This window comes from Triplophysa dalaica, chromosome 21 (assembly GCF_015846415.1).
Source record: "Triplophysa dalaica isolate WHDGS20190420 chromosome 21, ASM1584641v1, whole genome shotgun sequence".
Taxonomy (NCBI): domain Eukaryota; kingdom Metazoa; phylum Chordata; class Actinopteri; order Cypriniformes; family Nemacheilidae; genus Triplophysa; species Triplophysa dalaica.
In genome coordinates, this window is record NC_079562.1 from 1,419,653 (window position 1) to 1,431,760 (window position 12,108).

Consider the following 12,108-nt stretch of genomic DNA (forward strand, 5'->3'; position numbering starts at 1 on the left):
ACACACACACACACATTAATACATACATAGAAACTAATGGTTTACATTGAAATGCCATTTTGAATCATTAGCGTTTTGTATTAATACCATTACAAAATTGTGGTGTTTTGGGCATTCTTCCAAGAGGATTAATCCGCCAGATCACGAGAACGGTGCACATTTCAGTGATTTTCACACGAGCGACAGTTTCTTCGCAGTTTCTAATACAGACGTCGTGTGGTGTCATTTGACTGTCGAAAATAGCGATTTACATCTTTAATAACTGTCAACAGCTTTAGAAATATATGTAAAGATTTATAAGCCACTCCCAGTGGTGGAGCCAGAGGGGGGTCGAGGGTGGCACTGAACACCACTGACATCCCCATTCACACTGGAACAGCAGCGTTTTATTTTACTCCAGAAAAATAGTTGTGTGATGGATTGTACTGAGCAAAATCTGAGATTTATTTTTAAAGACTGAAGAAAGATCGAAAAGAAGCAAATGGATCGCTGCAATTTGCTAAACAAATGGATTATTCTTTCAATCCATTTCAAGTCAGACTCAGCCAGGTACGTTTTTTTGTTGAACCATACCATCATGTTATACCTACTTTGTTAAGTTACACCTTTAGATGTTGCGTAAATGTAAAGTTTTCTAAACTTAGAAAAATATACACAAGAAGAAAGTATCATATTTAAAAAAAAGTGTCACTTGGTTTAGGATTCCTGAACAGCTTTTCATTGTGTTAACGTTATTAACTTCATTTAGTTTTAGTTAGTCTGCATTAAGAGATAGTGTCGCTTCCCAACATACAGTGTTTACATCAGGGTCGGAAATTAATTGAGAGAGGCTTTGGAATCAAATGACAACAAGATGAACAAAACTGCCCTCATCATTTAAAATAAAGGGGGGAAACGGTCCCTGCATAATAAAAAACTAAGTTGGACAGACAGTCGCAATCTATAGAAAAGATAATGTGAAAATGAACGAATGTACACTGTAAAAAATGATTCTGTGTCGCAGGAGTTTTCATGAAATGAATTGGGTAAACTTTACTTAATAGAATTGTGATATTGTTTTTTTAACCAAAATTAAAAGTTAAAATTATAGAAATATCTCAGAATTCTAAATGCACAAATAATTGAGTGAATTTGACTTAATTGTAGCATGTTCAACCCACTTAAACTTGTATGAAGGATCTTTACTTAATTATTTTGTGGTGGAACTACATGAATTATTTAAGTTAAAATCCCTAACTGAGCAGTGAATTTAGAGTTCCCAGCATGCTCTGCATGCGACTGCATTTGGAGAGTCATTTTTGTGAAAAGGTGCTATTTTATGTGCTTTAGAATGAAATGAAAGACTTGATAGTGTTTATTGTTCCGTTGTCTTTAAGATTTAGAAGATATTCAGTTTGTATTTCTGAGTTTCGTGGTTACCATCTTTCAGAAGTGTGCTGCTTGTACTTAGTTTATGGGAGAGCTTGTGCAGTGTGTTTTTTCATGTAGTGAACAGCAATGCTGCTAATGTCAGTAGTGAGTCAACTCTCAGCTTACTTGTACATCATATATGTTGTGAACAATAATAAATATTAATATGAAGTTAAAAAAGTTCAAGAAGTTAAATCCAATGCTCAAATGAGTAATTCTACTTCATTTTTTAAAGTTTATCATGTGACCTGCTTAAATGATTTAGGTAGTTTTACTTGATTTATTCATGGAATATTGCGTAAAAAATATGCTTCAAAGTACTTAAAAATATTTTGTGTAATATTGTTACCTTATTTTTTTTAAGTAAATACCTGTGTTATTTTTTACAGTGTAGTTGACAGCATTATATTCGCTCTGCCACAGGTTTGAGCATTACAGCCAATCAAGTTCATCGTATGAATATACTGGCCAATCAGAGGCGTTTAAATGATTCCCGTTGAAGAAGAGCTTTGGTGAAGTGCGCCACGCTCTCGAAGTTTATCATGAAAACAGCGTACAGGTATGAAAATGTAAGATGTAAGAAAGAGATTCAGTAGAGTAGTCAGACTCTTTAATGTATAACCGGAAGCCATTGAGTTATTTAGTGATGTTGAATGTTGTTTGATTATTATCTATGTATTTCCCGTTTGAACAACAGATTTTTATGTTCCTTAGCTTAGAGAACCAAAGCAGCAATAAAATAATTCATAAATGCTTCTCAGTTTGTCTTGTAGCCTATAAAACGTCTTCGTTTATTCTTGAATATGAATGTAGGCTAATAATCGAGGGCAATAATCAGCATCAATGATTTTATTTTAATCTGACAGTCCCATGGAATGACCCCCTAAATTAGCCTTGGCCACCCCCTTGCCACCCCATATATTAAACTCGTCGCGCCCCACTTGCAGTACCTCTGCGCCCCCTGGTTGAGAACTACTGTGCATCCAGTAGATAAATGCCAGTAAATGACAGCAGTGAGATGATGTCTGTGGCTATGAGAGTGTTTGTATGGGTGTATTGTGATGTGTAGGTGACAGTGAGCTCATGCAAATGGCAGAGAAAGCCCTTGCAGCAGCTGCAGGGAAACAAACACCCTCATTATACTCCACTTTAAACACTTACATCACTAAGAGCTCCACCAATAGAGCATCATGAATTATTCCAATTGATCCAGCTTCAGTCTTTCTCTTACTGGTTATCCGCACACTTTCAGATGAGTTCACCAAAACAGAATGTGACTAGATGCACATTCAAAAAATATTTTCATAAAACTTGGTATATGACAATAGTATGACTATACTTTATAGGACTAGAGCAATGGTAAAACAATATTTTTTTCTGGACACTATGTCAGTAATGCATTGATATTGTTTAAAGTACCATGGAGTACAATGTAAATGATAAGGTCACATTTCACCCCAAAATGATAAACGAATTTGGTGGGGGAAATGTTCGACATTATCATTCACATAATGAATGCATAAAAATCTACTAATATAATAATGACACAAATTATTATTTGTTTTATTTTGGGCTGTTCAACTATTAATCCCATCTAGATTAAAGTTTGTTTTTACATAATATATCTCTGTGTGCTCTGCATATTAATTGTGTATTTTTCAACACATACCGGTATTTATTTAAGAATCATTTAAAATTGAAAAAATCTTTATAGAACAAAACAAAAATAAATACATGCAAATATTTTCTAAATATATACTTATATGTGTAGGTGTATGCGTTTATAAAAACAAAATAAATACTGTATTGAGATATATTAGGTAAACACAAACTTGAATCTGGATGCGATTAATCCTGATTAAAAAGCCCTTTTTCCATATGATTTAAGGACAAACTGTGATTTGGATAGGCTGTGATATTGACCCAAATGCTATGTGGTGCTGTGTGCTTTCATACTGCCTGTCAAAATACAGTATATGCCATAAATATATTTAAATTTCAATATTAATTCTCAAATTGTTTCTTCAACAGAGCTAACCTTTGACCTCCAGACAAGGACTCGTGTATTTCCGATTGGTTGAAAATGGAGAAACCCCTGGTTCTGTTTCGTGCCGTGTGCGCCACGCTGTAAACAATGGACGCGTGTGGATTAACTCCATTAACGGAGATTAATGAAACTGAATTTAATGAGACACTGAGACATGGCCACCCAGAACACCTGGCTCCCAGCATGCAGCTGGGCACCATGTCCAATCCTCAATCACGTTTGCGAGATACATCAGTACTCATCGTCATGGTGACCCTTAATGCAGTAGCGCTGCTAGCAAACAGCTGCATCCTTGCCGTCGTTTTAAAAGTTCCCCATCTTCGCAAGTTTAGTTTAGTGGGTCACCTGTGCATCGTGGACTTGTTGTGTGCCGCCCTGCTCATGCCTCTGGGCATCGTCTGCGGTTCACCCTTTTTCGCTGGCGTGGTGTTTTCGGTACTCGAATGCCGGCTTTATGTGTTCCTCAATGCCTTTCTCATATCTGCCTCTATTTTTACTGTAACAGTGATTAGTATTGAACGTTATTTCTATATTGTACATCCCATGAGATACGAGGCCAGGCTGACCCCGTGGGTCTCGGCCGCCGTGATGGGTCTGGTGTGGGTGGTTTCCACTTCGCTCGGACTGGCGACCGTCTTCGGGTGGTCCAATTATGGCAGCAGAAGCTCCATCGCAGCCACCCATTGCTCTCTACATTGGAGCCACAGTGGACATCGACGGATGTTTGCTATTCTTTTCTGCGCCGTTTGCTTTTGCGTACCATCTGCTATCATACTTGCCGTCTACGCCAATGTCTATAAGGTTGCCCACACGGCTGCCAGGGACAGGGGGCCGATCCCTAGCTGGCCGACCCCGCACCCAAAGCGTCGATCCGATTCCGTCAACAGCCAAACCACCATCATCACCACCAGCACCAGCGTCCGTAGAAACGAAGTCCCCCGCAGAAAGAAGAGAACGCTGGTGGGCTGGAAAGCGGCCATCACCTTGGCCATTATCGTGGGCCACTTTCTGCTTTGCTGGCTGCCTTACTTTGCTTTTCATCTGCATCTGACTTTGGGGTTTTCTCATAGTGATTTCGATGAAGCAGAGGGTCTAGTCACCTGGCTGGCTTACTCGACGTTTGCATTGAACCCGTTTTTTTATGGACTGCTGAACCGTCAGATCAGGGAGGAGTTGTGTAAGATCCTGTTGTGTTGTCGATCGCCCCGTAGGCCGATGCGGGGCTCAGCGTCCGGTCACGAGCGTTCAGGCCAGGAGGACGTTTTTCATTTTTTGCACAGGAACAGGGGCGAGGAGGCAAATAGATGCAGCTACCATGCGGTCACGCCGAGGAGTACAATGGAGCGCAACCGCTTTTGGATACAGGGACAAATAGCAGAAGAAGTCACTTAAACATTGAATGAGGAATTAACAGCTCCACTCTGAAGTCGATAAGAGCAAAACTTTCTTTTCTTCATAGCTGTTTCCTAACTGTTGAAACAAATGTTTTTTTTAAGAGAATACATATTTAAACGCATTACTTACAGCAACAAAGAGTAAGCAAAAAATGTCTCGAAACAATTACAAAGTTTCAATGGTGACTATTTATTTATTTGATGCTTTTATCCTAAGGAACTTACAAGAGCATATAAACATTTTGTCAACACGCTTAACAGTACCATAAGTTTACAAGGCCATGCTAGACCCACAATATTATTTTTCCAAACAGGACATAGACAGTTATTGGTTTAACATTATGTACTGTACATTGGGTACATTATTACATTATATATATTAAAGGGACAGTTCACTCAAAAATGAAAATTCTATCATGAATTACTCCCTCTCTAGTTATTCCAAACCTGTTCTTTGTTTGGTTGAACACAGAGAAAGACATTTGGATGAATGCTTGGAACCAAACAGTTCTTAAACCCCATAGTAGGAAAAATGGCAATGGTAGTCAATAGTGCCCAAAAACTGTGTGTTGTCCTCCATTCTTCAAAATATCTTATTTTGTGTTCAACAGAATAAAAAAATGTTGGTGGTCAATGTGGTCCAATAACTATCTGGTTATAGGAATTCTTCCAAATATCTTTCTCTGTGTTCATCAAATTTACACAGATTTGGAACAACTGGAAGTTGAGTAATTGATGATAGGATCTTTCTTTTTTGGGTGAACTATCCCTTTAACATCTAGCTGGATGAAGGGACCATACAGATTTTTTTATTGAAATTGATATTATTTTGGGTAAAATACCAGTTTACCATTTATTTGTTTAATATTATATAATAATTGTATAACTTATATAATAAACAATCCATCTGCGGTGCAGGTCAAACATTGTAAAAAATAAGCAGGCAAGAAACAATCTCATACAAAGGAATATTGCATGGTAAAGCAAACAATCTGTACGTACGGTATTTATTTATAAATGTGAATTTTAAAGGAGTTTCTAATTTCAGTTTTTTGCTGTATTTATTCTATTGGACAGCATACTGTATGTTGAGTTATGTTGTGTTTACAGCTCATTGGTTGGTCATCTACTGACTTTTGGCAGCATGGTTGGCACAGTCATGTCCATTGTCTGTGAAATATCTTTGCCCTTATTTTCAAAGTACGTACAGTATATGGAGTCACTCATTACATCACATTTAATTGTTCTTTGTTTCTTTGCCAGCGAAACAGTATTACCGGCATTGTCTATTGTTTATTATTGGAGATGCCCACATTAGTTGGCAAACACCAGTAACAGCTGTGTCCATGTATTTATGGTGAAAGTGCACATGTGAACTAATGATTTAGTTTTGTCCTGGTAAAATTGTATTGCTCAGATCTTGCTTCAAGATTCGAAGAGTTTTCTCCTAAATCTGCTGAAGATGAATATAAACACAACAAGTTATAATACATTGAGAGTATGGTGCTGTAAATATTATTATTATATTCGTTTTTCACTTAAATAGTGATTATCTGTTATATTTCTGCTTATTTTCTGATTGGAATTTTGGCCCAAGCCCAGGGTGTATCTCTGACCTACCTCTTATGGTTGCATAACATAGTAAATCTGCCGGATGACAGCTGTTTCACAGCACTGGTGCAAAAAGCAAAAACGGACAAAAACATCGACTTTAAATGATTTTTATGTGTAATGTACAAGGTTCTTTTAGTTTACTAAAATGAAAACTTTGAAAATGTTTCTGTTCATTGAAATCAAATAAAATGATGACCTAAAAATTATTTAAAGCACTAAAATTATAATATTCAACAAAAACCAAAAACATTATTTAATCTTATATAGCAAGATACAATTAACATAAATACTAAAATTCTAACAATGAAAGCTTGTTTCCAATATTAATTCAACTAAAATCAAAACTATCATAACTATGATAATGTGTTCAATTATAGAATTAATAGAATTCAATTTAAATCTTAGTATATGTGAAATATAGGTGAATTGTTCCCTTGAACAATATTTCATTTTTTTTTTTTTTTCGTTTTAATAGGGAGATTTGACAGCAGGAAATTCAATTCAAGTTTATTTATATAGCGCTTTTCACAATGTGTATTGTTTCAAAGCAGCTTTACAGGGGCAAAAAGGAAAAACAGATAAGTTAGAACACAGCACAGTGCATGGTGTTTATACAACGAGTAAGATCATTCTAATAAATAATATCTAATTTCTAAATAAATAAATAAATGAATGAATGCAGTCTCCCAAATGCAGATTAGTCTTAAAGGATAAAGCAAGCTAAACCAGGGCTGGCCGAAAGAACATTTGTAAATGTGATGTTGTGAAACAGCCGTGAATCAGGAAAAATCCCATTAACAGAGATTAAATAATGGTGATTGGTGTAAAAACGTTGTGATTTTTTGTTTAATAAACAATGCTAAAAATAAATCTTAGTAAGAGCCACTGTGAGAGAGGCATTTTTTATGTAAGATAAAGTGCTCTGCTAAATTGATCTTAAACATCAGAACTTGTTCCTGCGATGATAGACAGGAACATTGAAACTTTTGAGGATTCTGTATCTTATAAAAACTTACTTTTTAGCTGATATATTAGAGAGTGTGAGATAATATTCAGGATTTACTGTTATTTGTGAAATTTGCTGTGGATTGGATAACACACATTTTCCTGAAAGCACACATTTTAATCTGTTGAGCATGAGTGTATGAATTTACTGAAGGAATTATTACAGCTTGCAGGACACTGTAGTGATGCAGTAAACCGCTGTTATTAAACTAAAGACAACACTCAGATTCTTCAGTGGAACTGAAGTTTGGTAATGCACAGTTCAGTCAATTCTATTCACTCTTTAATGCTTAAAAATGAAAAAATGACATGTTTAGGCTTTCCACTTTATTTACACATGTTTGACCAGCAGATGTCCTCAATGTGCAGTATTTCGAGGGCTCAATGGTTCAATTGATTCAAAGTTTTGGAAAGCATCCCTTAAAAAAACATTGGTGATGTAATACACTGAAAAATGTTTTTTATATTTTCTATCTGATAAAACAAGTCTCTTTAATAATTTCCCTTTCTCAGACTAAATTTACATGGTCACAAGGTACATCCGTTCCAACAATCTAGGCACATTTGTTTGAAGGGCACACACCTGATACAGTACAAATGTTCATACTGAATCAGAAAATGTCTTTCTATCTCTTATCCTCTTTTGTTAACAGTGTTGAGTTCATGCAACAGACATGATATTCCTTCTGAAAAATATATATCATTTCTAGTAATGAGACCCACTCATTTGTTTAAAAGAAGCTCTTGTTAAAACCACTGCAACTCCCATTTTAACCACTGACTCCATTAGAATTTCTGTGATGGTTGCTATAGTTCTTTAAGCAGGGATGCTGCTTCCTACATCTTGTCGGTAGCAGGTGGTTTCGTGCGAGTTTCATTTTTGTCTAAAGAGTTCTAATAGTTTTCCCAACTAATTTCTCTAATGAATCCCAATCTCTGCTAAAATCATTCCAGATGATTGATTTAGTTGATCCATCTGAACTTTTCGCGTCTAGCAGTTGACCACCGGGCTGTATTTGAGCAGTCACTAACAGGGTATTTATAGTGCGATGTGTCAGTGGGGGCAGGGATCCTCCCATTGGGGCCTGTTTGGGAATGCCTGCGAGGGCATCATCACTTTCCTAATATATCTCATATCACTGCCACAGCTTTGAGACAATTAAGCCCGCTCTCCATTCACTGTGTCTGTGTGAGTGAGTGTGTGTACTACAGTACGTGTCAGGTGTACATTCGTGCGTGTTTCCGTGCAGTTTTGACTTCACAACCTCACATTATATTGATGACGGGCACCATGATGCGGAGTATGGACCCGAGCGAGACGGAGATTGACCTGAGTGATGCGGGAGATGGAGAGGATGATGGGGAGCAACAGCCATGGAAGACACAGCTGGAAACCGTCCTGGAGGAGGAGGAAGAAGATGATTTAATCTCCACACAGAGCGACACCAGGCCTCTGATCGATGAGAGGGACCCAAAACAAATAAATGAGTGTCTAAAGGTAATCCATATGATCATTACATGGTTTTAGTTCCCACAGACTTAATTTTGTATATTGTTGTGTTCTTGGATCTTTCGTTGGTCCTGGAACAGCATTAACGTCCAAAAAGGATATTAAATCAATCCAAACCTGTGAAATCTGAGAAATTACAGGATGACTTAATATTTTTCATTGATGTTCCAGCTTAAGTCTGAGACTAAACCAGTTCCCATGAGACTAATAAGGATCTGATAGGGATGTTATTCCAGGACCAGAAACAGGTCCTATTGAGACAAAAAACATATTTGGGATTTAAGGGCATTATGTCTGCAAGATTTTGATCATTCATATTCCAAAAACCTTTGCGTTTAATGACATTATGGAAGCCCAATAGAAAGAACATTGAATAGACATTTAAGACACCCACAGGGAGCAGGAGATGGATTAGAAGCACATGTGTGAATTTCTACACGGCTGTGGACAATAATAGTAACCACCTACTGGATGGGCTGAGCAGGCATATCACACAACTATTAAAGATTTCCAGAAGCCCTACAGTACAGTGTTCACTGATGTGGCCAACAATGATTTGAAATGGTTCATGTTTAAATAGTGAATACTGTTACTTGTGCCTTCAAATACACATGGTGCAATTTTCACTGAAACAAGAAAGTAGGCTTGAAATTATGTTGTGTGGCTCGTCCCCCTTTAAAAGCTGGTGTTGTATCGTATTTCGACTCCCCGTGAGATTTTGACTCCTCTACTTCTGATTGGTTCATTCTCTTAGGTTGCTAATTTGTGATTGGTGTCTATCTCTAAAGCCCACCCCCACACCTAATCCTAACCTTCGTAGGAGAAAACAGGGGAGTCATAATCTCACGAGGAGTCAGATTTTGATAAGACAACAGGAACAAGACCCGACAGGCGTATGACATTACCAGAGAGATTCAAAAGCAAACTTTGAAAGGTTTTTCTAAATGCTCTTTTTGATGTCATCTGCCTGTATGATCTTGCGGGTCCGCATGAAGTCGAAAAACCCTCATAATTTAGTTTGCATCTAAAAATGCCGATTAAATGACCATTGCAGACTTTAAGGAAATGTTGTGTAATGTTTTTCGTAAGCAAGAGTAGTTGAACTCACATGTTGAGTATCATAATGTAACTATGTTGTGATTTTTAGCACAGATTATATACAGTATGGACTAGTTAGCCTCCAGGACCAGAACTGGCCAGTTGGTCAAAGCTGCACTTTTAAAATGTATTTTTCGTTTCAACAAATAGTTGAAAAATAGTTCATACAAGAAAGAATATTAGTTATTATGTAAATTTAATGCAAAATCGTTACGTTAACTAATATTTTTAATAATATCTTTATATATATATATTAAATATTTTGTGTTATTATAAAAATAGTTTTATATTTAATAATACATTTTATGGCAGCCGGGTAACTTAATTTTTTAAGTTAAAACAACATATAGTTTTTACAGTGTGGTGATGCTGGTCGACCAAGCGATGTGGTTTCCAGTTTGCATCCAAAACAGAGAATGCACTGACAGTGTTATCGATGTTTGAATGGCAGGTGACTTTTCAAGATGTGATAGCAGAACCGGTGTCAGTCCGCAGTGGGGACCGGGTGTGGATCTGGAGTCACGCTCTTTTCGAAGTGTGCCGGGTCTGGTGTTATCGCATCATCACAGCTCTGCTGGCTATTCCCGTGTCCCTCATCGCTGGAGTTCTTTTTGCCATTCTCAGCTTCATTCACATCTGGTATGTGCAGATCTGCCAGACTGAATATTACCATGATATTATTCAAATAGGGATTTGAACCTAACAAATTAAACCACAGCACGCACTTTTCTCTCTTCCAGGTTCCTTACACCGTGTGTGCAGGTGGTCTTGATAAACACAGGGTGGTTGCAGATGTTATGGAGCAGCGTTTTAGACATCTTCATCTTACCCTTCTGCCAAAGTGTAGCCAAGTGCTGCGGTGGAATTAGCATTCGTTTTACACGGGAATGACAAATGTTTGCTGGAAGAATCAGCTCAAATTGGAATTCACAGTACTGGAAAGATATTGTATTTCAGGAGGGATGACAATTTGATTCTTGGTCAATGTTATTGGGGACCACACCAAAATACACAAAGCGTGTCAGAGACTTGGAGGAAATGTATATTCTTCACAAAAAAAATCGCTATCTTATCTTATCTTATCTTATCTTGAAGCAGTAAAGAAGCTGTTTTTTATACAGATTTATGAACTTTTTTGTTTTTATCATTTCTTAATTTCCTCCACAAGATGTGATGAAGCACCTGCAGCCACTGCTGGCAAAGCTATCCAGCCTTTCTATTATTCATTACAGAAACACTTCCATGAACATCTATTTTGTGTTTTGATGACCTGATTTGCATTGCATCGAGTCCCTTGCATTGCCACATTGTGTCGATTCCTTTCATTTCGAGAAGAACTGATTGTTCCCATCTTTCCAATTAAAAGCCTCACTTTTCATATGCAAATATGAGGCCACAAAAATAACAGCGAGAACTCTTTTAGATACCGAACACCTCGATCTGTAATGGATCTATCACCATACTGAATTAAGCTAGAATTGTCTCCTTATCCAGAACACCCCAGTGTCACGGAGAACTTTCAATTTATGTGTAAAGCACTTTTAAACAAACGGCAAGTTTATAAAGAATAAAGCTGGTGCAGGAGATCAAATCTGTTTTTGTCTTGCAGCTCAATGAGACTCAGTTTCAGATCGTATTGTAAATCATCTCATTTACAGAAGACTTGAAAACCCGGTAACTCAAAATGGCTTCACACACTTGCAAGCTTAAAGATGCTTCAGATGTCTGATGGGTCTAAAAATACAGGCAATCAAACAGGGTGTGGGTTTGTAACTTGGCAATAAGAAATACAAACATATCTGGAATGTTCCAGAAATAGGTTACTGAAGAGGGCTTGAAACTTTTAAAAACATTTTTGCATCATGTTAGTCAAACTAAAGATGAAATGTTGTTAAATTAAATACATTTTTTTTTAATTATTATATAAGAGGTATGCATCTGTTGCTTATACCAGTGGCCCTCAAACTAAGATGAATCTAGGGTGGCCACAGATTTTGTGGCATTTCATGAAGTATAGAAATGTATCATAA

At 37.0% G+C, this 12,108-nt stretch overlaps 2 protein-coding genes across 3 annotated transcripts; both read left to right on the plus strand.

Moving 5' to 3' along the window:
• Nucleotides 1–378: 378 nt before the first annotated feature.
• si:ch211-213o11.11 (probable G-protein coupled receptor) lies at nucleotides 379–6,410 on the plus strand. 2 transcript variants are annotated; one of them, XM_056734510.1, is made up of 2 exons: nucleotides 379–549; nucleotides 3,442–6,410. In XM_056734510.1, exon 2 carries the CDS (start codon nucleotides 3,545–3,547, stop codon nucleotides 4,847–4,849), a length of 1,305 nt encoding a protein of 434 aa, XP_056590488.1. In that variant the 5' UTR covers nucleotides 379–549; nucleotides 3,442–3,544; the 3' UTR covers nucleotides 4,850–6,410. The 2 variants fall into 2 exon arrangements, with proteins under 2 accessions (XP_056590488.1, XP_056590489.1); XM_056734511.1 differs by lacking the exon at nucleotides 379–549 and adding an exon at nucleotides 1,913–1,969.
• Nucleotides 6,411–8,609: 2,199 nt separating this feature from the next.
• cav4a (caveolin 4a) lies at nucleotides 8,610–11,628 on the plus strand. The gene is made up of 3 exons (XM_056735243.1): nucleotides 8,610–8,968; nucleotides 10,530–10,717; nucleotides 10,819–11,628. Exons 1-3 carry the CDS (start codon nucleotides 8,750–8,752, stop codon nucleotides 10,967–10,969), a joined length of 558 nt encoding a protein of 185 aa, XP_056591221.1. The 5' UTR covers nucleotides 8,610–8,749; the 3' UTR covers nucleotides 10,970–11,628.
• Nucleotides 11,629–12,108: the final 480 nt, after the last annotated feature.

Excerpts from the sequence above, each read along its gene's own strand:
- si:ch211-213o11.11 (XM_056734510.1), top strand. The coding sequence starts at position 3,545 with ATGGACGCGTGTGGATTAACTCCATTAACGGAGATTAATGAAACTGAA.
- cav4a (XM_056735243.1), top strand. The coding sequence starts at position 8,750 with ATGACGGGCACCATGATGCGGAGTATGGACCCGAGCGAGACGGAGATT. Across the intron at positions 8,969-10,529 it reads AAATAAATGAGTGTCTAAAG|GTGACTTTTCAAGATGTGAT; the intron begins GTAATCCATATG and ends TTTGAATGGCAG. Across the intron at positions 10,718-10,818 it reads CTCAGCTTCATTCACATCTG|GTTCCTTACACCGTGTGTGC; the intron begins GTATGTGCAGAT and ends TCTCTCTTCCAG.